This window comes from Elgaria multicarinata, chromosome 14, assembly GCF_023053635.1.
Source record: "Elgaria multicarinata webbii isolate HBS135686 ecotype San Diego chromosome 14, rElgMul1.1.pri, whole genome shotgun sequence".
Classification (NCBI taxonomy): domain Eukaryota; kingdom Metazoa; phylum Chordata; class Lepidosauria; order Squamata; family Anguidae; genus Elgaria; species Elgaria multicarinata.
In genome coordinates this window covers 3,611,816-3,638,406 of record NC_086184.1, presented here as the reverse complement: position 1 = coordinate 3,638,406, position 26,591 = coordinate 3,611,816, and the positions used below count along the sequence as shown (strand labels likewise).

At 46.2% G+C, this 26,591-nt stretch overlaps 1 protein-coding gene and 1 pseudogene across 3 annotated transcripts in view; one reads left to right on the top strand and one right to left on the bottom strand.

The window, feature by feature from the left end:
• ZCCHC14 (zinc finger CCHC-type containing 14) overlaps positions 1-14,540 on the bottom strand; it is an 88,108-nt gene extending 73,568 nt beyond the window's left edge. For 2 of the 3 annotated variants that reach the window (XM_063141236.1, XM_063141235.1), the window contains exon 1: positions 1,936-2,676. In XM_063141236.1, the coding sequence (XP_062997306.1) occupies positions 1,936-2,499 (564 nt within the window). In that variant the 5' untranslated portion in view covers positions 2,500-2,676. Of the gene's footprint in view, positions 1-1,935; positions 2,677-13,175; positions 13,321-14,311 lie in introns of those variants that run through there. The other variant, XM_063141237.1, reaches the window with a different exon arrangement.
• Positions 6,996-7,128, top strand: LOC134409011 (U1 spliceosomal RNA; annotated as a pseudogene).
• Positions 14,541-26,591: the final 12,051 nt, after the last annotated feature.

Here is a 26,591-nt window from a genome sequence, read left to right as displayed (position 1 = left end):
ATTGACTATGTTGGCTGGAGCTGAAGACAGTTGATGTCCAAAACAGTTAGAGAGCACAGGTTGAAAAGCTGCTTTAAGGCCAGGAATGAGTACCAGAACATTTTTTTATTGCAAGATCCTATTTTATTTATTTAAAACATTTCTTGGCTGCCTTTCAGGGCAGAAGCCCATCCAAGGCGGCTTACAGCAATAAAATATTTGTTGCATCTATTGTATCTCTTAGTATAGCATGCAATCATGGTTTTGATGCAGTCATAAGCAAAAGAGCAGGTGAAGCCTCTAGGTTGTTTTAGAACAAAACCCACAGGATGCCAAACAGAAGCTCTTTGTTCAGAGATTCCAGTCCCAAGTGTTAAAGGATTCCCCTTCCAGAGCTCACGGTTCATCTCAGCACACTTTCTGACTGCTCCTGACTATTACATGAAATACATCTCACATTCTATTTGGCAGTACGTAAAGTACAAGTTAGGCTTGTATTTTTTCTTCTTCTCTGCCAAGATTTTCATACAAACATGTGGAGGCGGTATTGTGTACTGTACAAGTGTGTGAAGAAACTCTCACATCTAACAGCACTTGGGGTATGGATTTAACTAGGGCTGCTTGAGAATGTTTGCAGATCCAATGTTACAGTCTGAAAAATGATAAAGTCGCTACTGGTATCTGGTCTCAAGAAGTCAGTTGATTCCAAGAGGTGAAGGTCCAATTCTTTGGAACACAGAGTGTAATAAAAATGTTCACAATTAAGATAGATTAGGGTTTCTGTTTCTTGAACACACAAGAAAATAAGATGTAGTGAGACATGGAACAATCAGGATTCACCAATACAATATGCTTCACTCTATTTTTATATACCATCCACAACAATTTCTCTCTCTCTTCTGAACATACTAGGAAACCAGCATTCCACCAAGGTAAATTGTAGTTACCATCAGGTAGAACCTTCCATTCCATCTACGTCTCAGAATTGGTACTTCTGGTGTACTTTCTACAGAAGTAATACTGAGCTGCCAGGTTTACCATATGAAACTACAATGACAAAGGGAGAAGCAAGCTTGCTTCAGAGGCCACAATGACAAAGAGAAAAGAAACTTTGCCTCAGGCCACTTCTGAAGAATCAAAACAGAGTTAAATGCCTGCGCAGAAGTTTCCCCTCTAATTATACCTCATCAGCATCTAACCTGCAATTCAAAAGCCACTCAACAGTTCATCTCTGCTTATTGATCCGAGATATTTTGATACAAGGAAAGCAAAGCATGAGAAAGTATCAAAAGTACACAATGATGAGAACACACCTGCAGGAAGTAAGTCCAACCTGTAACATTACTTTATCAGATCCAAGTCATTACATTACATTAGGTTACCTAAAGCTGTTAAACACTGTCAAGTACAATTCATTCAGTTTTACTAAGGGCCTTAATTGTTTTTACAGCTAAATAGACCCAACACTGAGTTTCTGACTCTGGCTAGACATTTGCAACTAACACAAGTTTCTGGGCCTACTTGCTCCATAATGGTCTTTTGCTCCCAAGCATGTTCCTCCATGTGAAAAAACGAAGATCTGTCTCTGCCCCTCCAAGGACAGCCCACCACATGCAAGAAAAGATTCTCTTAGTCCAAGCTCATCTCAAGAACAGCATATAAGGGGGTGCCAACTTCTGGCTGAAAGATGCCCAATTCTACAAAGCAGAAAATAAGAGGGAGTGGATGCACAAAGGTAAGAGAAGTGAGTTTCACACAGCACGTATGAGAGGGAAAGGGGAGAAGTGGGGTAAGAAGGGTGGATTTGTTGGCCTGTTGCAAAGCTGCCAGCCACTGTGAACCACATGGCACTTTCCTCCAGAAGCATTCCAATAGGCCCACCCACCCCAACCAGGATGAAATATCTTTGTCCTTTCTACAGACCCTGGAAGAGAAGTCCCAGGATACAATACCCACCTTGTGACAACCAGGACAAGTTCCCATGGTGCTAGCTGTAGGAGTGCTGGGGCTCTTGCTGGTACCGGCAATGATGTTTTGGATCTTGGTGAGTTCTTGCCTCAGCACTTGCTTCTGGTGGAAACTGAAGGCAGGGTGGTTGGATGCCATGGTGAAAAGCAGCAAAAACTCATCCCCAGTCCGGCCCTCATTGAGCTGCAGTCCATAGTTGTGGATGACAGAGTCAATATGGGTGAGGGTGCGGAAGAGGACCCCAGCTGCTTCCCGGTGGGACGAGCCCAGGAGCGCAAGTGAGACCAAGAGTTTGCTGCGCACCACCTCATCCGTGAGGTTGGTGAGGCTGCCTAGATCAGCCGGGTTGTTGGCCTTGATTTCGGAATCCCGCAGCGAGTGGTAGTCCTTGCGGGCCAGGTCCTCTAGGCAGGCACCCAGGAAACGCAACTCGAGGGGGATGCACAGGTCCAGGAGGCCGCAAAGGAACTCCACCCGCTGAGGAGAGGGCAGTTCGGAAAACCAGCGGTACACGCTCTCTCTCTGCAGCCGTGGGCACCGCTTCTCTACCATGCTGCTAGCTACTGCCACCAGAGGCAGCAGGGAAAAACCCCTAGGTCAGAGGGTGACCACGACTGCGAAAGCGAAGGGAAGGAGGCCGTACCCAGGTAGTAGTGCCTGGCGGGAAGGAGCTTTTTGAAAGAAGAGGCAGCACAGACAAGGGGTGGCTAGGCAAGACCCAACACCAACACCACAGAAGGAAGAGAGGGGCAGGGTGGAAGGGGAGAGGGGCAGGTTGTTTGGCAGGGGGAGAAGAGGGGACCCTAATTGAGGAGTGGGGAGGGGGGAACGGGGGAGGGGGGGCAACGGAGCAGCTCCTTGAGAGAGATGCAAAAGAAGGGGGGCCCAGGTAGTGAGGAGGGGGGCAATAAACGAGATCCAGGGAACCTGAAGTGAGGGGGGGGGGAGAGAAAAGTGGGAAGAGCCCAGCTGAAGACCCTGATTGGAGTGGGGGCAAATGAGGGCCCTAATGAGGTGGGGGAGGGGCAAGGGTCCTACTCAGTGAGCTGGGGGAGGGGCGGGGAGCGGCTGAGGCGCCCCCCCAGGCGTGAGGAGGGAGGAGGAGAGCGGGTGGGCCTCACGTGTCGGGCCGAGCTCGTGTGAATGTCTCCTCCTCAGAAACGGAGGCTAAGCGGGGGCGGGGAGCTGAGGGAGGGCCTAGGCCCGTGTGTGGCGGCTGAGGAGCGAGGGCCTTCCTAAAATTATTGTTCCCCACCCGCCTCTTTTCTCCTCACGGGGCGGCGGCGGCGACGGCGGCTCCTTCCCCCCGCCTCAGCCCGGCTCCCTCCATCCCTGTCTCCGGCCGGGCCGAGGGGAAGAAAAACCCGCCTCCCCGCTCACCCTCTCTGCCTTTTTTTTTTTTTGGTGGGGGGGGGCTTCTGCCTCCGCCGGCCCGTCGGCCTCCCCCCGCGGCCAATCCACCCCCTTTGCCCGGCCGCCGCGCCGCCTCCCCGCCCCTCCCCCACGCCGGTTCCAACCGCCACTAGCGCGGCAAATAATCCCCGCGGTCGGCCACAGGCGATGGCGGAGGCGCACGCGCTGCTGTTGCCTCCTCCGCCGTTATGTGTGAGAGATTCCAAGGGCGGAGGGATCCCTTCCGCTATCAGTGAAAAGACCCTGCCGGCTGGGAAAGCAGCAGCAGCAGCAGCAGCAGCAAGAGAAGGGGGAGGCGGCCGGGACTTACTGGCCCTCTCTGCCACGCCCACTCCCCCGTCTGACGCGCCGCGATTGGCCCGCGCTCCCCCACCCTCCCTTTCATTCCTCCTTCTCCTCGCCCCCACCTCCTGAGCGTCTGCTCTCCCACCTAACGGGAACCGCTCGCGCCCGTCGGACAGCCGCGGCTGTCCATCACACCCCGCAAGCGGGCTGCCATTGGCCCGTGCGCTGGCGAAGGGGGCGTGGCGTGGCAGCGAGGGATCTGTTTCTGTGCGTGTTGGGGGCACGTGCTGCCTTGCCACGGCACGGCAGAAAGAGAAGCGCCGTGGCCAATAGGAGACCGCGAGCGGGAGGAGGACGACGAAGAGGAGGGGGCGCCGGTTGCCTAGCAACAGGGAGAGGAGTCGGGAAAAGGTTGACTTGCTAGGGAGGCGGAGAAGCTCTGGTTGCTTAGCAACGGAGACAGTAGCCATGACGGGGTCAATTGGGAGGGGCCTTGTTTTTATTTATTTAAATATATATTATTTAAGAATGGCTATCTTGAGGGATTGTTTGATTTTCAAAATTTATAAACTGCTCTTCATCAACAAGGAGTCCCCGGAGTCATCCAGAGAGTTTCAATGGGGATTTGAACCTGGTTCTCCTGGGAAAGGGGTTGTGTATTGGGAATGGGCTCAGTGGTAGAGTCCCTGCTTTTCAAACAGAAGGGCTTGGGTTCAATCCCCAGCTTTTCCAAGAAAGAAAAGAAAAGATTCTAGGAAAGAATCCTCTTTGCAATCCCAGAGAGGTGTTGCTTAGGAAGACCCTATGAAAAAGAGGACAGGGCTCCTGTACCTTTAACACTTGCATAGAAAAGGGAATTTCAGCAGGTGTCATTTGTATATATGGAGAACCTGGTGAAATTTCCTCTTCATCACAAAAGTTTAAGCTGCAGGAGCTATACTAGAGTGACCAGATTTAAAAGAGGGCAGGGCACCTGCAGCTTTAATGGTGTGATGAATAGGAAATTTCACCAGGTTCTCCTTATATACAAATGACACCTGCTGAAATTCCCTTTTCAATACAACTGTTAAAGATACAGGAGCTCTGGCCTCCTTTTCATATGGTCACCCTAGTGTTGCTGCCAGCCAGTGTCTACAGTACTGGCCTAGATGGACCAATGGTAAAACTCAGCATAAGAGACGGTTTCTTACATTACCGGTCCTCCTAGTTTCCTACACCACACTGGCTCCGTGAATTATTGCAACGTAGAAGGAACCCGCAGAACAGTAGTTTGACAAAACATCCCTTACGTTTTAAAAGGAATGTAAGATATAAGTTACTCCAAAGCAAAACCACTGCATAGAGAACCTCAAGATTGTAGAACAGACCCAGTCTCTGTGCAGCTCTTAGAACGAGAACTGTAGGCTTAAATTCCCTAGAGATCTGCTGTGATACCATGGTTTCCAACAAGGTTATGAGCAACCCTGGAATTCCTAAGCACATAAAACAAAAATAGCTGTGATTAAGGCTTCTGGAGGCCTTGAAAGTTTGCACACCTTTATGGCATTTTGATTGGTCCTGGACTTGCAGATCAGTTTTTAACTTTGTGCTAATTTGCATTAGCACAAGTTTGCCTCTGTGCTAATACATACTTGTGCAAATTTGCATTAGATAAGATGATTTAGCACTAATTTGCATTAACTAATGCACATTTGTGTAAGACACATTAGTACTAATACAAATTATCTTTAATGTGAATTAGTGCAAGTAATACGTAATCCTGGTTTTTTAAAAAAACCAATTCCGCCAATGAGTGGATGACAGAATGAAAGATATAAGAGAATCTGTACATCTCTACCTACCAGTGTTAATATTCCTCTAAAACGCAGAATGCAGCAGAAAATATTACTTGTGCTACTAAGATTATTTTATGGTACATTTTCAGATCACAGTGAACTTCAATCGGTCTGCTGAGTTCTCTGTGTGTACACTAGAACATGGCTCAGGATCCTGTACAATGTACAGGAATTGCACAGCAGATGTGTTGCTTAAGACTACAATCTCATATCCACATTCTGTGCCTAATTCAAATGGCTAGGTCACCTGGGGTGCCTGTTATTACATTAGAAGGTTGGACTTTTCAGGGTTAAGAGCACAGGTTCATAGGTAGAGACCTCATCCACAGTAGGTTGGAAGTGTGTAGAAACATTGGCTGTTCCATTAGTAATAATCAGTTTCCAACAGGCTAGAAAGGTCTTTATTCATTTTATGGCTCAGTCAGGGTTAGTGCTAGATGTTTTTCTGATGACCTTGTACCAACACAATAAGACCACTTTGTGGCTTTGTCTAGATTTGCTTATTGCTACCTCTCCTGCTTCTGATTCATATTCTTCTTGGCCTGTTCCTTGAATGCATGCTTCAGATTACTTACACAGGAACTGACCTTCAGTTCAAGTTTATTCATGAAACCTATCTCACCTCTGAATATGATACAGCCACTTTGACCCCACTGCCAGCTTGTGCCCAGGTAAGTTAAATACATTCTGGTCACATTTCTAACACTACTGATGTGAAATATTTTGAACCTAGGGTTGCTCTGAGAATTGTCAATGCCTTTTGACTAAATTAAGACCCTACCAATGGCACCTAAATCTATGCATTCCAGATTAATGACAGTCTGGCTCTTAAAAGCTCCTGTTCTCTAGAATTATCCAAATACTTAATAGATATGTAAGAATCAAGAAAGCTGAGTCAAAATATTATTGTTTAATCATTTCCTCTCACTCATATTTTACTGTGGATCAGTGCCTGGCTAGTTTGTTTATATATGTGGTATTTTACTGGCATATTTTGTTTACATTCTCTTCTATAAAGTAAAAGGGAGTAGGAGGTTTTTTTTTGCATGTGGCCAAGATCAACATAGATGCTTTACCATGGATTCTTATTCTTTTATGAATAAGTCCTACCTTGAGAATCCCAGGATCGAAAGATAGGATAACAATGCTTCTAATCAATAAGCCATAGTACATGTGGGCAAGATACTTTTGCTCACATCTGTCTCCCAAAACGGTTCATATGTCTGACCGACTTGGACTAAGTGTATAACAAGGAACAAAGAAAAGCACCATATAATTGGTGGTGGTAATAAGAAAATAAATACTGTACATAGAAATTGCAACAGGAAGCGGCACAGTTTTAAAGATTTATATTCATAAATTACTATAATCAGTGGCTATAATCAAGTTACCTGAAGGACTGCCTACAGGTGTATGAGTCTGTCTAAGCATTAAGATCAATGTCAGAGGCCCTGCTCTCTGCTGCCACCACCCCAGCAAGAGCTATTAGACTGGCAGGTACTAGGAACAGGGCTTTCTCTTACCAGGCAGGTGAGACACCTTGATCATGAAGGAGGTTTTGAGGCTCATCCATTGCACTCTGGATGTGCTGACCCCTGCGATTTCCCCAAATGCGGGAAACTCAACTGAGTAATTTGTGGTATGTTACCCAGAGGACCTTCGCTTCTGCTGCTCCCAGACTGTGGAATGGCCTACCAGGAAAGAGTCATCAACTTAATAGTCTTTTCGAATTTAAGATCGCTATAAAGACTGATCTCTTTTATTTATATCCAACATTTTTAGTTAGCAGCTGACAATGAAGCCAAACACAGAAAAATGGATCCAGGACGTGTCGTTCTAATGCCCTGCTTGGGACTTAACCTGTCAGGGAGAATGCCACTCCATGAAGAGCGCCCAGCGATTGGGGAGGGGGGGAACAGCAGGTGAGGGCTATTGCTAACATGCCCTCCTTGTTCGCTTATTGGGGATATCTAGTTGGCTACTGTGAGAAACAGGATGTTTGACTAAACGGATTCACTTTCGTTTCATCCAACAGGGCTCTTATTATGTTTTATGTTCTTATGTGCTGTTAATCTCTTCATGTATTCAAGAGGCTGAGGCTAAACAGCTCAAGAGCAATGGAAGTCTATGCGCAACTGCGCATGCGTGCTAGCATCCTCTAGTGGATACTTTACGGCAGCACTCCACACATTTTTCTCTTTGTGCCATCCATCAGTAGTATAGCAGCAGAAACTGAAAATATGCCCATACTTGGAAGAAAACGCTGCAGAAGTAAGCAAGGGTTTAAAGAAAGGTGATGATAAACATAGCAGCATAGCCAAATTCTACCAAAATCCATCTTTCTTTGTGACAGCTGTAATAACTATGATACATATAAAGGCGACCAATATCGTGGGAGTGTGTGTGTGTGTGTGTCTGACTGAGAGGTATTTTATTTTATTTATTATTACATTTATATCTCTCATACAGTATCTCTTGCAAGTAACGCAAGGCAGCTTACATAGCCCTTCTCTCCATTTTATCCTCACAACAACCCTGTGAGGTGGGTTACGTTGAGAGTCAGTGACTGGCCCAGAGTCACCTTCAGGGGACTAGAATTTGGATCTCCTGAATCCCAGTCCAAAACTCTAACCACTATACCGCAAAGGTATCATTATAAAAGACTGAAACCCTCAGACATCTGTAAAAAGGTATCCAAGTTGGTTAGGCACTACCACACTAATCTGGCAAATAATTATTATTGGAGAGAAAAATGAGGCATTGCTGCTTACTATAAATATGAACTTTTATATGAACGAGCTTCGCTATTGGAAAACTATTAGATATGAAAACCTGACAAGCTTGATCACTAAATTACCAAAACAATTACATGAACCTCCAGCAGTGAGTGAAATTAAGGCTATAATCCTATGCACTTTTGCTAGGGAGTAAATCCCATTGAAAACATTTCTGTGTAAATATGCTTAGGATAGCACTGTAAGATGCAATTCGTCTTAGATGGAGGACCTCTACTTCTTCTGGTTTGGTGGAACAAATCTGTAATATATCTAGATACCAAACCGATACTGTTGGCAGGTTTCTATAACTTATAGCTAGGGTTGTATGAGAACTTCATTTTTGTTCATTAAACATGTGAGTATGTCCCGTTCGAAGCCCAAAACATGAGCACATATCCTCCGAAAATATTTGCAAGTTGTCGAACATGTGCTTGTATTTGCCTCGTTCCGAATTCCCAGTTTGATTTGCACAAATTTCCTAATTTGTGCAAATTTCCTCAGTAGATGGAATCAACCCCACTGTCGTCTATGAAAGAAATTTGTGCAAATTTGAGGGAATCTGCACAAATCTCCCGTTGATCGCTGCTTGATTTGTTCAAGTTTCCCATTGGTGCAAAGCGAGCAGCTCATGGGAATGGGAACAGGATACAAGAAGAGGGCAAGAAGATATTTGGAGAATCCGAGCGATCTTGAACATTGCTCGTTCGCCCATCCCTATTTATAACACATGCTGTAGTGAGAAAGACTTGGGTTCTGTTCTGCATCAGGTTCAGAAGTGGTTGTGTTTCTGGCTTACTTCTACACCAGTGTGGGAAGAGCTAGCCATGGAATATCTCTTTGCTATGGAGTTCTTTTCTAAGAACATAACAATTGTATGACAGAGCAGAGCCTCCATCTAAGGCCTTAGCTAGACCTAAGGTTTATCCTGGGGTCATCCCTGTTCATATAAATGACACACAGGGGATCCCTGGAGCAGGCAGGGACAACCCCGGGACGACCCCGGAATAAACCTTACGTCTAGCTAAGGCCTATGATGAATTTTTGTCCCAATTTCCATCATGATTGCCCAGCGCTCTCCAGCAGTGATTAGACAGATCACCCACAAGCAGGCTATGGTGGAGACAGCTATCTCTTTCTCCCTCCCCACCTCCCCAGCCCTTGCTAATGAGAGTTATATTGCTTCTTGAATTCATAGGTTTCCTTCCCAGCTGTTTTGGCTAATTGAAACTGATAGCCCTATCTTTGATGTATGGTAAAAATATGTGGAGGGGGGGGAGAGAATAGAAATATGCATAATGCCTCCTTTTCAAATCATCTCTCTCTTTAGATGTTCACCACCTACGGAGGGAGTACCCATTTATGCATCAGCCCTCAACCCCCAATCCAAATCATAGTGTGCCACAAACAGAGGGGACGCGCTCTATGCCTGCACAGAAAATAAGATGTGGGCTCTCCCACACTAGAGGCCTTCAAGAGGCAGCTGGACAAGCATCTGTCAGGGATGCTTTAGGGTGGATTCCTGCACTGAGCTGGGGGTTGGACTCGATGGCCTTGTAGGCCCCTTCCAACTCTACTATTCTATGATTCTATGATTCTAAGATAGGCAATGGACTTGGATGGGTATGTAGACCTTTTCGGTGGGTAAGTTTTCTGAAAAGTGCAGGACCAACGGCATAACACGATAGCTACATTGTGGGATTTAGGCCTGTGTAACTGTGGTGTTGGAGGAAAATTCTGAGAGTGCCTTAGACTGCAAGAAGATCAAACCAGTCCATACTCCAGGAAATAAAGCCAGACTGCTCACTTGAGGGAATGGTATTAAAGGCAAAACTGAAGTACTTTGGCCACATAATAAGACAGGACACCCTGGAGAAGAGGCTGATGGCAAAAGAAAGAGGGGCCGACCAAGGGCAAGATGGATGGATGATATTCTGGAGGTGACGGACTTGACCTTGGGGGAGCTAGGGGTGGCGACGGCTGACAGAAAGCTCTGGCGTGGGCTGGTCCATGAAGTTACGAAGAGTCGGAAACGACTGAACGAATAAACAACAACACCAAAAACTTGGAAAGGGAGCCATGGCCTCAGAATGCAGCAAGGTGTATTTTCTAGCAGCGGCTGCATTCAGTATGAAATAAAGATATATCGAGAGGCAGCTTCCAGTCAAGTTCTGAGCTACTTCTAAGCCTCAGCAAGACACCGGCATAGTCAGAGAGCACCTCTCAAACCCGGTTGGTCCAGCACTACTCTCCAGCGCTTCCTTTCCCCCTTTGTTCCCACAATGCTCTTTTCGCAGGGCTCGCAGAGCTAATATCGCAAGCGTAGATCAAGAATGTATTTATAGACCCAAATTCTGCAAAGAACACAATTGGCTGTTGCTATGGAAACTGGGATTCTAAAAGTATTCAGATGATTTGTTCGGGGAGACTGAAAGCCACCGCATGGGCTTCAAAAGCAGTGGGCTTTCAACGCCGGAGACCTGGGTTCAGGAGGTTGCTGTTTTGAGTATCTCCTCTATTAGAGAGCGGTGTGCAGCAGCAGCAGCGACACATTTTCCACCAGATTTTCCCATATCCTTGGGAGTAGAGCATAGTTGGTGTGTATTTTTGACACATACAATCCAGCTGTTACAGCCATTCTAAGAGGACCACCTCCAATTGCTCAATGCACCATGTGTCGTTTCTCTGGTGCAGTTGCAGTGTCAAGATGAGCAACTTTGTTAAAAGCCCCCCCCCTTGCAAATACTTCATAAGCACACTCTTGCCAGTTACACACCCCTCCCCACCCTCCCATTTCACTATTCCCTGCATCTCCACATCACCCTCTGCCTACCCCTCATCTTATTACCTGTCATTTCAGGCAAAGCTAAACATGATGCAAGAGAGCAGTGATCTTAATTGGAGCAGCAATACTTGGGGAAGGAGTGTTTAACACCCCGTACTATTTTCCCAACCTAGCCTTCCCCCTGCCCCCATTTCTGCTATCAGCAAAACCTGAGGAAAATACAACACGCTAATAATGCCTGCCTGTGGGGTAAGGGGGAGATCAGAAAAATAGCATGGGAGAAATTATTAACTTCCCCTCCTTCTCCAACAGCACTGCTTTGATCAAAAACAAAGCCTGCTCACAGCCATTCTAATTTAAACAACTGGGTGATACGATTACGATTCTTGCACATCTGGGTGATATGATTACGATTTTGGCCCTAAGCACATCACACACTCACACACACAGAGCTCGCAGTATTATGCAGATATTTCTAGGCTTAACATTGACAAGAGGCGTACTGTTCGCACCTGTGGTTAAAAGTCCTTAAACAACTATGTTCAGCTACATTGTTTTACAGGGAACTGCAGCCAGGTGTGTTGGCCTTTCTCTTTCTACTAGAGGTGTCAACTTGGTGACAGTAAGAACATAAGAGGTGCCCTGATGCTGGATCAGACCAAGGGTCCATTTAGTCCAGCACTCTGTTCACACAGTGGCCAACCAGCCATCGGCCAGGGAAGGACAAGCAGAACATGGTGCAACAGCACCCTCCCACCCATGTTCCCCAGCAACTGGTGCACACAGGCTCACTGCCTCGACTCCTGGAGATAGCACACAACCATCAGGGCTAGTAGCCATTGAGAGCCTTTGCCTCCAGGAACTGATCCAACCCCCTTTTAAAGCCATCCAGATTGGTGGCCATCACCACATCCTGTGGTAGTGAGTTCCATAACTTAACTATGCGCTGTGTGAAGAACAGGCATCTTAGACATTGGGATGAAACGTGGGACGCTGGAGAATCAGTCAGTGCTCAGTCCCTGCGTGTTGAAAGCGGGGCCTCTCTCTCGGTGTTGATGAGCGTGCTCAGGAGTTGGGCATCCGGATGGGAGCTCAGCCACAATACCAGTCCCCAGAGCAAAAAAGATTGGGAGGCCCTGCGTTGGAGCATAAGGACATTGCCGTAGTGTGTGTTATGCTTTGCGTAACAGGGAGAGAAGGGAAGGAGCTGCCTGGTGTTAAGGAAGCGTATCACAACTTGCTCTGTGCAGCTGTATATGTGATTTTGTTGCTGAGTTAAATCGAGGTCCAAAAGCCGCCTGTTTGCATGTTCGAGACACACACACATACACACGAATTGCTGCAGCAGAGCTGAGTAAACAACTGTTCCCTGATATTTGATGCTGCTAATATTCAATCAGCACATTGGGCTCATCTGAGTGCAGGACATATATTCGTCTGCCTGGGACTTATTGTTATGGGTTTGTGCGGCGGGGAATGGAACACCAGCACAGAAAGGAAACCTTAAAGCAGTGTAATTGCCCTCTTCTTCCACTGAGTGGAGCCTGGGGCCTTCCGTTGCACGGTGGTTCTTTCAAAATCAGCGCCACATATTAAATTACGCCCTTAATCCAGAATAATTATCAAAATCCAACTGTGATTTAAGCACAATTCTCTGCTGGATTGCAGCCAACACCTGTGTATTATACTCCCTGCAAGAGGACGTAGACTGAAGGGAGTTCAGAACAGTACCTAATCTTACCTTTAGACTCATGTGATTGTCGTGAGAGGCCCTCTCCACCTGTTCTCAAGCTGCCTCCATTCACTGCAGAGAGAGAGCTCCTTTCTCCACCTGCTCAGTGGAGCTGAAGGGAACTCTGGGATAGCCGCCCATGAACCTAAACGTTGGGATTGGCGTGTACCTAAAAGAATGTATGTACTGCTAAAGTAAGGCATTGTGTTCTGGATAATCTCTTGTAGGAGCAGACTGTATGGTAACCCCCCCTCCTTTGCTTCCAACAAAGAAAATCGAAAAGTGAAACATGTCCCATCACTTCCGCTGTATCCCTGGGGCGATTTAACCTGTTGATGATTATTATTATTTTTGCCTGTCATGAAGCATATAACAGTGCAGGAGAGAGCAGTTAAATGACTCACCCGCAGTAATTCTGCAGCAATGCCCAACATCCTGATTGCAAAGTCTGCGCATTAAACACAGTGCCATACGTCTTCTCTTTGGCACTCATGTCAGGATTCTAACTGCTCCAGACCTTCTGCTCTGGTTCCGTGCCGCGAGAACACTCTGTATGGATGAAAATGCAACTTCTGTTTCATGGGCAGCCAATCCAGATGGAACTGCTACAACATTTCAAGACTATAAAACCTCCTTTCAAACCGGGATTTTATGAACTGGCTTCTCTGAATTTAGGACACGACGGGAGCTTACACAGGACTGGAAAAGTTACCAGGAGATAGTTTCACTTCTCACTAAACATGCAGGGTTATTTATGCCAAACGGAGGGAAGGTTATCCACCTCTTTCTAATTACTACTAATGGCAGAACTTTGCTGGTCTTCACCCAATATTACTTCCCCTGCTATTGATTTTTACTGTCTCCCTCCCTATAATTTTATTTTCCACTGAAGATTCCCACACTGCTTTTCTTTCTATATCATCTGTAAGTTATTTAAGATGAGCTTTGCAAGGGGATGACTGTATTATCTTTAAAATCATGGGGTCAATCTGGAGGTGCTGCGGGCCTTATTGAGTTGTCCCTCCTTGTTGTTTTTTAGCCACATTGACCATGTGCAAAAGTGCCTCCTCTTCTCTACGAGTCACAGTAAACTTGGCTTATCTTATCGGTATTTTATACACAGCCATTCTGCTTTGTACTCGACCAGATCCCCTTGCAATCGAACATGCCCCGGCCGTTTGCTTTAATCTCTCGAGGAAGTCGGGCCGGCTAGACCTGGCTTTGTGCCAAAACACAGTCACACAGCTGTATTCATTCTTCCTTTCACTCTTTAAAATCGTGTGTCAATTTAGAGTGATTTATCTCAAATGGTCTATTTTCTGTATTCAGGAACTTCTGACTAACTAGACAACGCTTACTAACCCCAAGTTATCGAGTTCTTTTAGGATCGAAATGACAGCTGACACACAAGTTTAGGGTGGCACAACTATTTATGCAACTTTTATTCAAAGCAATCCATTTACCACTTCAAATAAGTCAAAGCAATCATAAGCACGGTTTTAAGTTTCTTTAACAGAGCAAGCATAAGCAACATTCCTACCTGCACATACAGAGTGAACTGGCTAGGTTCAAGCTGTATGGGTGAATTAGAACAGAGAAGAAGCGGTCCAGATGCACGTAGAGAAGTCCCTCTTTGGTCTGCTTCCGTCTCTTCTAGGTCTGATCAGGTTTTATAAATCTGGTTCTGCTTCTCCTTTTCTTTCTGATAACACCCATCTGGTCTTATCAACTGATTGCAATGATCTGTGGATTGATCAATAAACATATTGATTGGTTTAGAAACTTGTGGCTATCCCAGCCAGGCTGACATCTTGGCCATCCACCCTCCTGGATTGACTTGACGTTCTGCTGTGTCGGGGGAATTTTTAGGGACTTTACACACATGCCACTCTGCAAAGTTGTTGAAGAGTTGTTTCTCAGAAACGGCTTCTGTTTTTTAGTTCCTGGAAATCACCCATATGTTTGCCTTTGGCCTGGTTAATACGCACGCGCGCGCACACACACACACACACACTGCATCCAGCCAAAGCAAGCAAAAGAGCAGGCGAACTGAGGTTTAGGCAGGCCTGCAAAGTCTGTCTAAAGCTGGTAACTGCGACTTGGGTGTGATTGTTAACAGAACAAGCATAGCCCATTTCTATTATTCGGTATTACAACCTAGCAACATGTAGTATTCAGTGGGGCATGTGTTTTTTAATGCAAACATTATAATAAATGAAAAAGTCTTCGCAGGATGGTCACACCATGGTGGTACATTCATAAACTGTAATTCTGCTCACCAGAAGGATGGAGCATGACAGGTGCACAGAAGTGCCCAGCAGCAGAATACAACAGTTTAAAGGAAGTGGCAAGGACCATTCAAAGCTATCTGAAACAGCTGAGAGGGGAAAAGAAGAACCCGGCTGATGGAGCAAGCTGTGCAATGATTAACGAATTGGGATTTGGCCAGAGAAATAATCCAGCATCTGGCAGAAACAATGGACAACGCATTAGGCTTGTTACGAACATATGACATTGCCTTATCCTGAACCAGGCCATTGGTCTGTGTAACCTAGAGCTCCATCAGACGAGCGTTTTATTGCACACCCATGACTGGGCATTCATGGATTTTCATGGGTCCCTCTCAGGACATGGCCTTCCTCCCATGTGCCTCCCGCCCCTTCTAGCTTTCTTCGTGCCACAAAAAAACACAGCAGGAAGTCGGACTTATTTTTAAAGATGGAAGTTGCCGGTATCTCCTGCTGTGTGCAGGAGAAGCAGAGCGATCAAAACAGCCCATTTAATGGGCCACGTGCAAAAGAGGAAGTAGTGAGGGACAAATGCGCGGGCGGAGAAGCGACGGTAAGCCAACACGATTTTCCCTTGAGTGATGATGCTCCTAGTCTCGTCTCCTGTGATTGACATCAGCTGTTCATGGTCTTGGAGAGAGGTTTTCTTTTCTTTTCCTTAGCCTGCCATCTGAGATCTTTTAAATGCAGATGTCAGAAATTAAACCTGAGACCTTCTGCATGCAAAGCATGTGTCCCGTTACTAAGCTGTGGCCCTTATAATGCTTAATTCTGTCTGGAACAAGTGAATTGGTCTCCAGTCCATTGGAAAGCACAGCTGAGTTGTTTGCCACGCATGGCTTCCACCAGGATGTTCTGGGAGCTGTAGTTTTGTGAGGGTGCCTGGAATTCTCAGCTGGAGACCCCTTCCCTCCCTTACAGTTCCTATGATTCCTTGGCAAAAACACACACGCACACCTCTCCCCTTCAAAAGCATCCCATACTCTTCCATGAAGGCTGACACATTTTCAGATGCCTCAGGCTGCACCCCAACTTTCTATTGCTAATATATCTTACTAGAAGGGAAGTTTCACGGATGCATTTCATCACTTGATGACTCAAAACTGAATATATGAATTCCCTTTTAAACTGTATTGTCATTGAAAGGCTATACAACAACTCCATTGTGTTTTATCTGCAATGTTTATTGCATGCATGCAAGTCTTCACTTGATGTTGTAGTGACGGAGTGATCAACACACACATGTGAACACTCTCTTATTATAATCTTCCAGCCTAGTAAAACAGATGTCCCTAGCTTTGTAACGTCTGATGGAACTGAATATTTTAAGCCCTATGAACTCTTACTATCTCCCATCTCTCACAGAGGCCCATGGTTTTACATTTCTGAAGAAAGCCTGGCCCTGATTTCCCTTCATTTCTTTCTGCCTTTCTTCTTGACTCAGAAATCTTCTGTGCCCTATATCAAGGACTCAAAAAAAGAAAGAAAGAAAAAAGTTGAAATCTAGCCATCTCATTTCATCTTCACAACAGTTCTGCACAGCAGGTTAAGCTGTAAGAGACGGACTTGTTCAAGTTGACCCCAAGAGCTTCATGGCATTTTGGGTCTAGATCTCCCACCTCCAGCCTGTCAACTGCCCCACACATTTAGTGGGCATCTGTCTCATTTTGAGTTGAGAGATAGCCACACACAAATTGCATTAGTGGCTTTATGGATGCTGTGAAACCATCTTTTCTTAGGCTGATTATGGCCTGTTGATTGTCCAGGATGAGCAGTTGATTATCAGTGATAACTAATAAGAAGAGATGTTTCCTGTTAGCTGGGATTTTCTCTCCAGCTTTTGGAATACAACATCCATTAGAGTTTGGAAAGGTGACATCTCCCACTTCGAGGAAAGTGGGGAGAGAAACATGTTGGAATCAATAGTGTGATTTGAATGGAGAAGAGAGAGAGAGAGAGAGAGAGAGAGAGAATTTGGAGCATTGGTGGTAGGTAAAACACTTTGGGATTCAAAGGTTCTCCTGATAGAGTTGATGTGGGATTGGCAGATATGCTGCCAACTTTAGGGCTCCCTAGGTCCATCCAGTATTTCTGCTTGTCTATTTGTAAATAAATATTACAAGGACATCATAAATCTCAAGTCTTCTCGCCCCAAAGAAATGAAACGCTATAATGTTATCACTGGAACTTCTCGTTGCTCAGGGAAGTGGAGGGAACATAATATTGCAGCAGCACAGAGACCTGGTTTGCATGTAATGACAACCAGAGTATGGGTTGTGTGTGGGTTGAGTATGGGTTGTCGTTGGATCATGGGTTGTCGTTACATGTGAACCCCGCACTATGGTTTAACTATGGGTTGTTAACCACGAACAACGCGGAATTCATGACCCAACAACAAACCATGGATTCTCTTCCTCGGTTGTTCATAGTTAACAACCCATAGATAAACTGTAGTGCAAATTTGCATGTAACAACAATCCATGATTCAACAACAAACCATGATTCAACAACCCACAATTCAACAACAACCCATACTCAACCAAGCCATACTCTGGGTTGTCATTATGTGTGAACCAGGCCAGAGTGTGGCACAAAATTTGCATAACAGTAAGCTATTTTCCCTTATTGCTCTAAGAGGACTCATTCTTGTGAAATGTCACCTCTGTTCAGATGTTCAACTCTTCCCCGCCCCCTCTTTCTTGCTGCCTTAGTGACCTACCAGCAATGTGGGAATGACTCACTCCATGCTTGTGGCAAGTCCATGCCTTTTTAAACACTTCTATTTTAGTTGTTGCTCTGAAAAGCAACAAGGACAGGGAAAGCCTAGGAATGGGGGTGGGGTGGGGGTGAGTGGGTGAAAGGAATATGTATCTCTCAAGGAATTCTTTGGCTGATCTGATCATTGAAGCTCCTCGTTTGCCTCCCAACTCGTGGAAGATATGGGACTTTTAAAAATACATAAGCCTGGATGTGCATTGCAGGCGAGAAAGGCAGAAAAGATGCAGAATACAAACCAGCAACACAGATTTGGGACTAAAGATTTACAGTTCAAACGAGCTCAAACTGCTATTTCTGTTGAAGAGGCAAAGCAATGTAACGTAACATTTAAGTCCATGTGCTGGATGTGGGGAACTCACAATCTTAGGGCAACAATCTGTCCATTTCAGTTCGTTGGTGTATGCAACAGGAAAATTCCCAGTGCCTTTTGAGGAGGCCCTGCTTCCTGACAGGGCCGGCCCTCTCATGAAGCAGGGTGAGGTGTCCACATCAGGAGGCAGCATGGAAGGAGCATTGATTTGTGTTGCTCCAACCCCCTGCCAGGAGGGTTTGCTACCTCCAGCAGGTGCTCTGGAGAGCCCTGCCAGACCTTCTCCTGCCATGGCATTTGCCACAGCGAGAGAGTGGGTGACAGGGCCTTCTGATGCAGCTGCACAGGCTCTGTTTCCCTGGTTGTGCACCCTCTTTATTTTTTTGCTGCTGTGTCGGTTCTAAAAGAAGTGGCCACGGATGTCTCGTGAGAGCCCCACAGTTGCTCCTTCTGGCTGTGTGGCTCTCCATGTTGCTAATGCCATGGCGGCAAGAGGTAGGGGAGACGCCATGCAGTGGCAGCGGCAGGAAGGGCCACAATTCAGCGGTGGCGACACGTGTTCTCTCCTGGCTCAGGCGGCAAAAGAGCCTGTGCCAGGGCTGGTCCCTAAAGAGATTTTCCAAGATGAAAAACCCCTTTGGTTCAACAGGGTTTGCTTACAAGGGTTTGGTGTGAAGACTGCAGTGGCTGTCTTAAAGGGAAAAGATGTTTGGGGAGGGAAGTTATAAACTACCTGGGATGTACTGCTACGGCTGCATTAATAGAAGTATAGCTTCCAAATCACGTGAGGTCCTGGTTCCTCTCTATTTGACCCTGATTAGGCCTCATCTAGAGTATTGTGTCCAGTTCTGGGCTCCACACTTCAAGAAGGATGCAGACAAGCTGGAGCGTGTTCAGAGGAGGGCAACCGGGATGATCAGGGGTCTGGAAACAAAGCCCTATGAAGAGAGACTGAAAGAACTGGGCATGTTTAGCCTGGAGAAGAGAAGATGGAGGGGAGACATGATAACATCTCTTCAAATACTTAAAAGGCTGTCACACAGAGGAGGGCCAGGATCTCTTCTCGATCCTCCCAGAGTGCAGGACACGGAATAACGGGCTCAAGTTAAAGGAAGCCAGATTCCGGCTGGATATCAGGAAAAACTTCCTGACTGTTAGAGCAGTATGACAATGGAACCAGTTCCCTAGGGAGGTTGTGGGCTCTCCCACACTAGAGGCCTTCAAGAGGCAGCTGGACAGCCATCTGTCAGGGATGCTTTAGGGTGGATTCCTGCATTGAGCAGGGGGTTGGACTTGATGGCCTCATAGGTCCCTTCCAACTCTACTATTCTATGATTCTATGCTTCTGTGATCCCAGCAGCCTGGTGCACCTTTGTTCAGAAGTAAGTTAATTGGGACTTTACTTTTGAGCCCGATAGCTTGACTGCAGTCTAACTCTGCTATTCTATGACTCTTTAATTAGGCAGCAGCACATGCTGAATCTGTATTCTTCTAGTCGCCTCTTGCAATCTTCCCTTCCCCCAACACTGATTGCATTCAATACTTCATCCCAGCATCATGGGTTGGATGAGTGCCTTCCTTTGGGACCAAGGCATCGATCAGCAGCCGCTGCTAGCAGAAGCCTCAGCTCCCCTTCTCTGTCCGCTCGCTCACATCGACAACGGGTGGCAGAAGGCAGCGTCTCAATTACACTCCCCTTGGAGGGAAATTCTTTATGCCAGTTTCAGGGCTGGCATAAAGTTTCCTCCAGGTTGGGGGCTAAGAGGGTCACCTCTGCCCATGCCCTGCCCCCAGCCCTGCCCCTCTCCCCCTTCTCCAGTATCAATGCTCCCGTGGGCCTGTTCATCACAACATCCCACCATGGCTTTATTTACCCACCAGGACGGTTGTGTCATGCCAAGCACCTGCTAGGGGCATTTCTGCCTAAGCACCCACGGTGGCTTAATTTATCCGTGGGAGCTGTTGTGTCGGTACCCACAGGCACCATTTTAGCGCGTTGCCTGGTTTACTGTGGAAGGGGTTGTTTTAGGGTTAGACAAACCCAAGTGGAAGAGGTTGTGCAAACCCAAGTGGAAGGGGTTGTTTTAGGGTTAGACAACCCTCCAATAACTATCAAACAAGCCACGGGTTAATAAACCACGGCACTCCACAGGGCAATGGTAGTGTGGTGGGTGTGCATGTTGTGGTTTTCCTGCCGCTCTCCACTCTGTGGATAATTTACCCTCTTCCCCCCACCCCCCGGATCATGTAAACGAGGCCTGAGGCTCTGATGGTGGGTGGTTCTTCTGTCTGGATGGGATAATGCAACTGACTCCAGATGTGGGGGGATCACACTCCCCCTGAAGGAGCAGGTTTGCAGCTTGGGGGTACTCCTGGATCCATCATTGTCACTGGTGATTCAGGTGTCCCTTTCTGCGATAGCCTCACATTTATGGAATGCTCTCTCTGAGGGAGGTCACCTGGCATCAACACTGCCATCATCTCAATGTGCTTCCTTTCCCAGGCATTTAGACATTAGTTATGGAGCAATTTTTGTGGGCGGCTTTTGCGGTGTTCATTCTAGGCTGTGGGGGTGGGGAGAGAAGGTTTTATGTGTGGTGAATGAACCCATTTTGCATTGTATTGCTTTTAGATTATGTTTTTAGGGTGTTTATTTTCATTTCTATTGTGCCGATTAGGGTTTATATTGATTTTGAGGTCCCCCCCCCCATTATATTAATTATGGATTTCTGTATCTGTGTGTGTAAGTTGCTTCAGGACTGCTGTTTGGAGTGAGAAGTGACACATAAATCCAATAAATAAATAAATAAATAAATAAATAACCCTAATCCTACAGACTTTAAAGGTGGGGTATCTCCTAGGGTTGGTATCCCAAAGTCCACACTATGGGGCTGTTCACATGTTGAGTAGGGTGACCAACTGTCAGGATTTCCCTGGATTTGTCCTGGTTTTTGTTCTTTCCATGGTGTCAGGGGGGATTTTCTATGATTTTCAATAATCTCCTGGAATGACACACCTTCCCCTTTAAGGCTGCCATTAGCATGGCAGGAGGGAGTGACATGCTTTCTTGAGGCACGTCATTCCCCCACCCCGAGCTCCAATTGAGGTCTTAAAGGGGAAAGTGGGTCATTCGTGGACATTATAGAAAAGGCCCCAATTGGAGTGGATGGTGGTGGTGCAGAATGAAATCCTTTCCCCTCCTCCACTCCAATCGGGTTCTTTAAGGTGTCGGGGGAATAACATACTTTCTGCAGGACTCAGAAAGCTGCTTCCCCACACACACACTAGGTGTCCTCTTTTTTGGTTTCCCAAATATGGTCACCCTAATGTTGAGTGTGGGTTGTTTTAAATTGTGGGTTGTTCGTTGAACTTACAGTTGGTGTGTTATCTGAACGCAACATGTTTCCCACAGGATGGGTTATCATGTTGTCTGAACACAGCCAGGGTGGCTTCTTAACCATGCGGTATGGCTTATTTTCTCAAACAAGCCACCTTGAGAAAACAAGCCACGCTGTATGGTTAACAACCACTTGGCTAAGTTCAGACAATACACTAACTCATGGTTCAACAAATGATCCATGGTTCAAAACAACCCACACTCAATGTGGGTTAGCATGTGGTGTGAACAGCCCCTATATTGCATTAACTCCTCCAAGCTCTTGACACTAGTGGCCCTGCAATTGAGTCCTCCACAGCTGAGATTTCAAGGTCCATGCTGGTGAGCTCTGGTGACTCAGCGTCCCCTGAATATGCCCCTTCTGGGTCTGGTTGGTAGGACATGTTCAAGTGGAGTGAAGCTTGTGCCTCCATTGATAAAACAGCCATGTCTCTTACATCCATTCTCTCCTAAAGCATTCCAAAAGCTGCTTATATAGGATAATCCAGTTAAAATATCAAGTCGCTCATAAATATACAAATTCGTCTCACAACTGGCATGTTCCAAGTAGAGAAAACAACTTTATCAAGGCATACTTGAGATGTTTTGTTTCCATCATCAGTGGTACAGGTAGGGCTGGACTTTGGAGCTCCACAGCCCATGGGCTCCAGATGACCACAAAGAGAGCAGCAGGTGATAAGGGCAGCAGAAACAAACTCCATTTTATTCCTACAGTCATGATAGTGACTTAAAATCCAAAATTGCACCTGCACAGAATTTTTTTGTTTGTTTTAAATCAGGGTTGGCCAAGACTTTTGTTGCTATTCTAACATATTAGGAATGTAGAAGCCATTGTACAGCATGCCATGGCAGTTGGAGTGGTGGACAGAGAAATGTGAGCTGTCTGCTTCACAACTGAAGTAATACACATGGCTGTCTAAAGTAGGGTGACCCTATGAAAAGGAGGACAGGGCTCCTGTATCTTTAACAGTTGTATTGAAAAGGGGATTTCAGCAGGTGTCATTTGTATATATGGTGAAATTTCCTCTTCATCACAACAGTTAAAGCTGCAGGTGCCCTGCCCTCTTTTAAATCTGGGGCAGATCCACACAGAGGCTTCGGGACACCCTGAAGGCGCTTTAGGGCGCCCCGAAATCGATGATGTACACCCTACCTTAACCGTTCCAAGAAGAGGAGGAGGAGGAGGAGGAGGAGGAGGAGGAGGAGGCCCCACATCGCCCCTCGCGGGGACGGGATGAGGAGTTGCCGCGCCCGGCGTCTTCGCCGGGGAATCAGCTGCCGCCCACCTACCCGCCGGCCTCCTTTTGCCGGCGAAAGAGCCACCTGGGTCATAGAGCTCGGTGGAAGAAGCCGGCGGCGGCTTCTTTTGCCGAGCTCTCCTCGCTGGGGGAGAGCTCTCCTCGTTGTCGGCGGCGGCGGCAGCCCGCCTCCTTTTGCCGAGCTCTCCTCGCCGGCGGAGAGCTCTCCTCGGCGGCAGCAGCATGGACGGCTCTTCCTCGTTTCTTTTTCAGGGAAGTCAGACTATTGTTTTTGGGGTGCACTGGGGTCGCATAGAAGCGCTCTGGGAGCGACATGCGGATCCCCCCTAGTCACAGTATAGCTGCAGTATAGCTCCTGCAGCTTTAACTGTTGTGATGAAGAGGAAATTTCACCAGGTGCGACATGCATATAAATGACACCTGCTGAAATTCCCTTTTCTATGCAACTGTTAAAGATACAGGAGCCCTGCCCTCCTTTTCATAGGGTCACCCTATCTAAAGGGTCCCCCGTCCCCAATGAGATAATTAAGTCCAGGGTCTAAAATGATCTAATTGCACCACTGTCTATCATTCCTACCTTTTTCTGAAATGACATCCAGGGATTTTGTTTGCTGCTTTGTTTATTTATTTATTATTTATTTTATTACATTTATATACCGCCCCACAGCCGAAGCTCTCTGGGCGGTTTACAACATTAAAAATAGTAAACATTAAAAGTATACATTTTTTAAAAAACACAAACATAAAAACAGTATAAAAACAGTATCCATTTAAAAACAACAATTCTGGGCCTCAGGGGTTGAATGTTGCAGCATCGTTGACCCCTGCCTGTCTCATCTGGGGAGGCTTGTACCTTGCATTGTTTTGGGATCCTTGTTGTATCTTTACTGAAGAGTAAAATCCACACTCTTTCCCATGCCAGTACCAATGGGGAGCGCCCACACCTGCCTAGTTACCAGCACAAAGCTTTCTGACTGCTGTGCTTTCTCTGATCAGGATCAACTCCCTTCTGCTGCTGCTGCTGCTGCTGGGGTTGAGCCTCTTGATTTCTTTGTGGAAACTGGCTCTATTTTTATCTAGCTAAAGAAGATCAGATTTGCAGTAATTGGCTAGATAAACAGACACACGCTGTACGAACCAAGTTAATGGGATACATTTGGTGGCCAGCGAAGGCACTTTGCTGATGTTCCGCCCAAAGAAAGTAATTAGGCTAATTTCCTGCACTCATGCTGGTAACATGTCCATTAAGTTCCATGTTTGTGTGCCTCACCCTGCACTCTTCCACGCTAAATATTTTGGCCTGGTGCAAAGCATGCAAATACTGTGTGTCCGTCAGGAGTAAGTATGAAGCATTTCCTGGCCCTTGCTAAAGCTCTTAGCAAAATGGAATTAGGGCCAAACACGTGCAAGAATTTCTCTTTCCAGTGAACCTCGGTCCTGACCTTTATTTACCCGAGAGAGATTATTGACGTTACAATGAGCCCCTAGCAAGAGGGAGATGTTCCTTCCTTCCTAGATGGCCATGAACAAACCTGTGTTGATTCTTAACGTTTCCAGCGACTCTGAAAGCTGTTCTTAAACTGGAATCTACCAAGGAGCTTAATAGTAACTCTTCCATCTGTAATATTGTTCAGGGTTCTGCTATGGGAGCAACAGATCAAAATGATATGGAAAAGTTGGTATGGACGGAGAGCAACGTTCAGAGCCGGTGCCAGGCTATTTTGCACCCTAGGCAAGGTGAGCTACTTTCATCCCACCCCACCCCCCAAAAATACCAACTTTGATTTTTAAGAACATATGTTGCCTGGAAAAAATAAGAAGCACAAAACTTGAAACTGCTGAATTTATTTTAAAGTGCAAGAAATACATCATGCCAATTATAGCAAACAAATGGGAAAGGAACGTCTATGAGTCTAAAATGCATTATTTAATAGAAATATCATCATCAATAATCCCCCTCCCAACTCACACGCATGCACACACACACACTCAGCATCACTCACTCCAAACAAACACACACATGAACACATGCATTCACTCAAAGACCCCATGAACCCTATTTACCCATACATTCTCTCTCTCTCTCTCTCTCTCTCTCTCTCTCTCTCTCTTCCAGGCATGTTCCGGAAGTCCGAACATGGAGCTGCCCCACCCCCACCCCAGCGTCCCTGGCTTCGCTTCGGCTGGGCGGGCATGGGGCGCCATCTCGCCTACCCAGGCCCAACTGAATCCTCGGGCCTGGGCCAGCTCACAGCCAACGCGCGTGAGTGCTGTGCTGTGCCTGGCGTCCCTCTTAGCTTGGCGCTCTAGGCGGCCGCCTGAGTAGCCTCTATGGTAGCACCGGCCCTGGGAACGTTCTATATTGCATGATTTTGCCTAATGGGATCCAATTAAGAGAACATAGGAAGAAATGAAGTTCTCCACTCTTTCTCCCATAATGCACCAAAGCGTCATGGACAATGTCCCTGAATCTTTGTCATCAGAGGATCCTGGCCTCTCGTCCTCAGAAGTTAACAGTTCAGGAGAGGATTCAATGACAGGAGGGCTCCATAAGGCTTCCACCTCCTGATTCATTTATTAATTTATTACATTTCTATATTGCCTAATAGGCAACGCTTTCTGGCAGTTCATCTTGTCAGTGTCCTCAACTGTAGCAACTGAACCTCATCCAACAAAACTGGAAGACTGTACTCTGGACACGTTACCTGATTCACCTGCTATAACTATGGAGTCTGTCCCAGCAGGCATGAGAGGGTTCCCTAACTTCCTTGGGGCCAACATATAATAAGCCCCAAATAACCCAGATAGAGATGCTATGTTCACTGCCCCTGAATAAGTTCAAACATGGGCATACACCTACGTTCAAGGACATCTGTTGGGAATTGTTCTCCATATATACTCAAGCCATCTCTCTGCCTGTCTCAATGCTCTCAGTTGTCATGTATACCATGGAGCCCATATGGGTGCTACTAATCAGCCCTGCCCCTTATTTATTTATTTATTTATTTATTTAAAATATTTATATCCCGCCCTATATCACTAAGATCTCAGGGTGGCGTACTGATAAAAACATACAGTATAAAACAATAAATATACACAGTTAAAAACAAATTAAACCATGATCCAAGTTAAAACAATATATAATTTAAATTTATTTATTTATTTATTTTATTTAATTACATTTATATACTGCCCCACAGCCGAAGCTCTCTGGGCGGTTTACAACATTTAAAAATAGTAAACATTAAAAGTATATTTTAAAAGCAATAGATACAGATTAAAACAGTTAAAACAATGTGCCAGTGAGTTTAACCATCAAACGCTTTGTTAAAAAGCCATGTTTTTCCTTGGCGTCAAAATGAAATCAATGTTGGTGCCAATCAGGCCTCCAGGGGGAGGGAATTCCACAGTCGGGGGGCCACTACAGAGAAAGCCCTCTCCCTTGTCCCATCATAATGTATATGTTGCATTGATGGGATGCGGAGAAGGGCTCCTCCATCAGATCTAAGGTCTCGGGCAGGCATATATAAAGAGAGGCGCTCTCTCAAGTATTGAGGTCCCAAGCCGTTTAGAGCTTTAAACTAGGGTGACCAACTGTCAGGATTTCCCCGGATTTGTCCTGGTTTTTGTTCTTTCCATGGTGTCAGGGGGGATTTTCTATAATTTTCAATAATGTCCTGGAATGACACACCTTCCCCTTTAAGGCTGCCATTAGCATGGCAGGAGGGAGTGACATGCTTTCTTGAGGCACATCATTCCCCCACCCCGAGCTCCAATTGAGGTCTTAA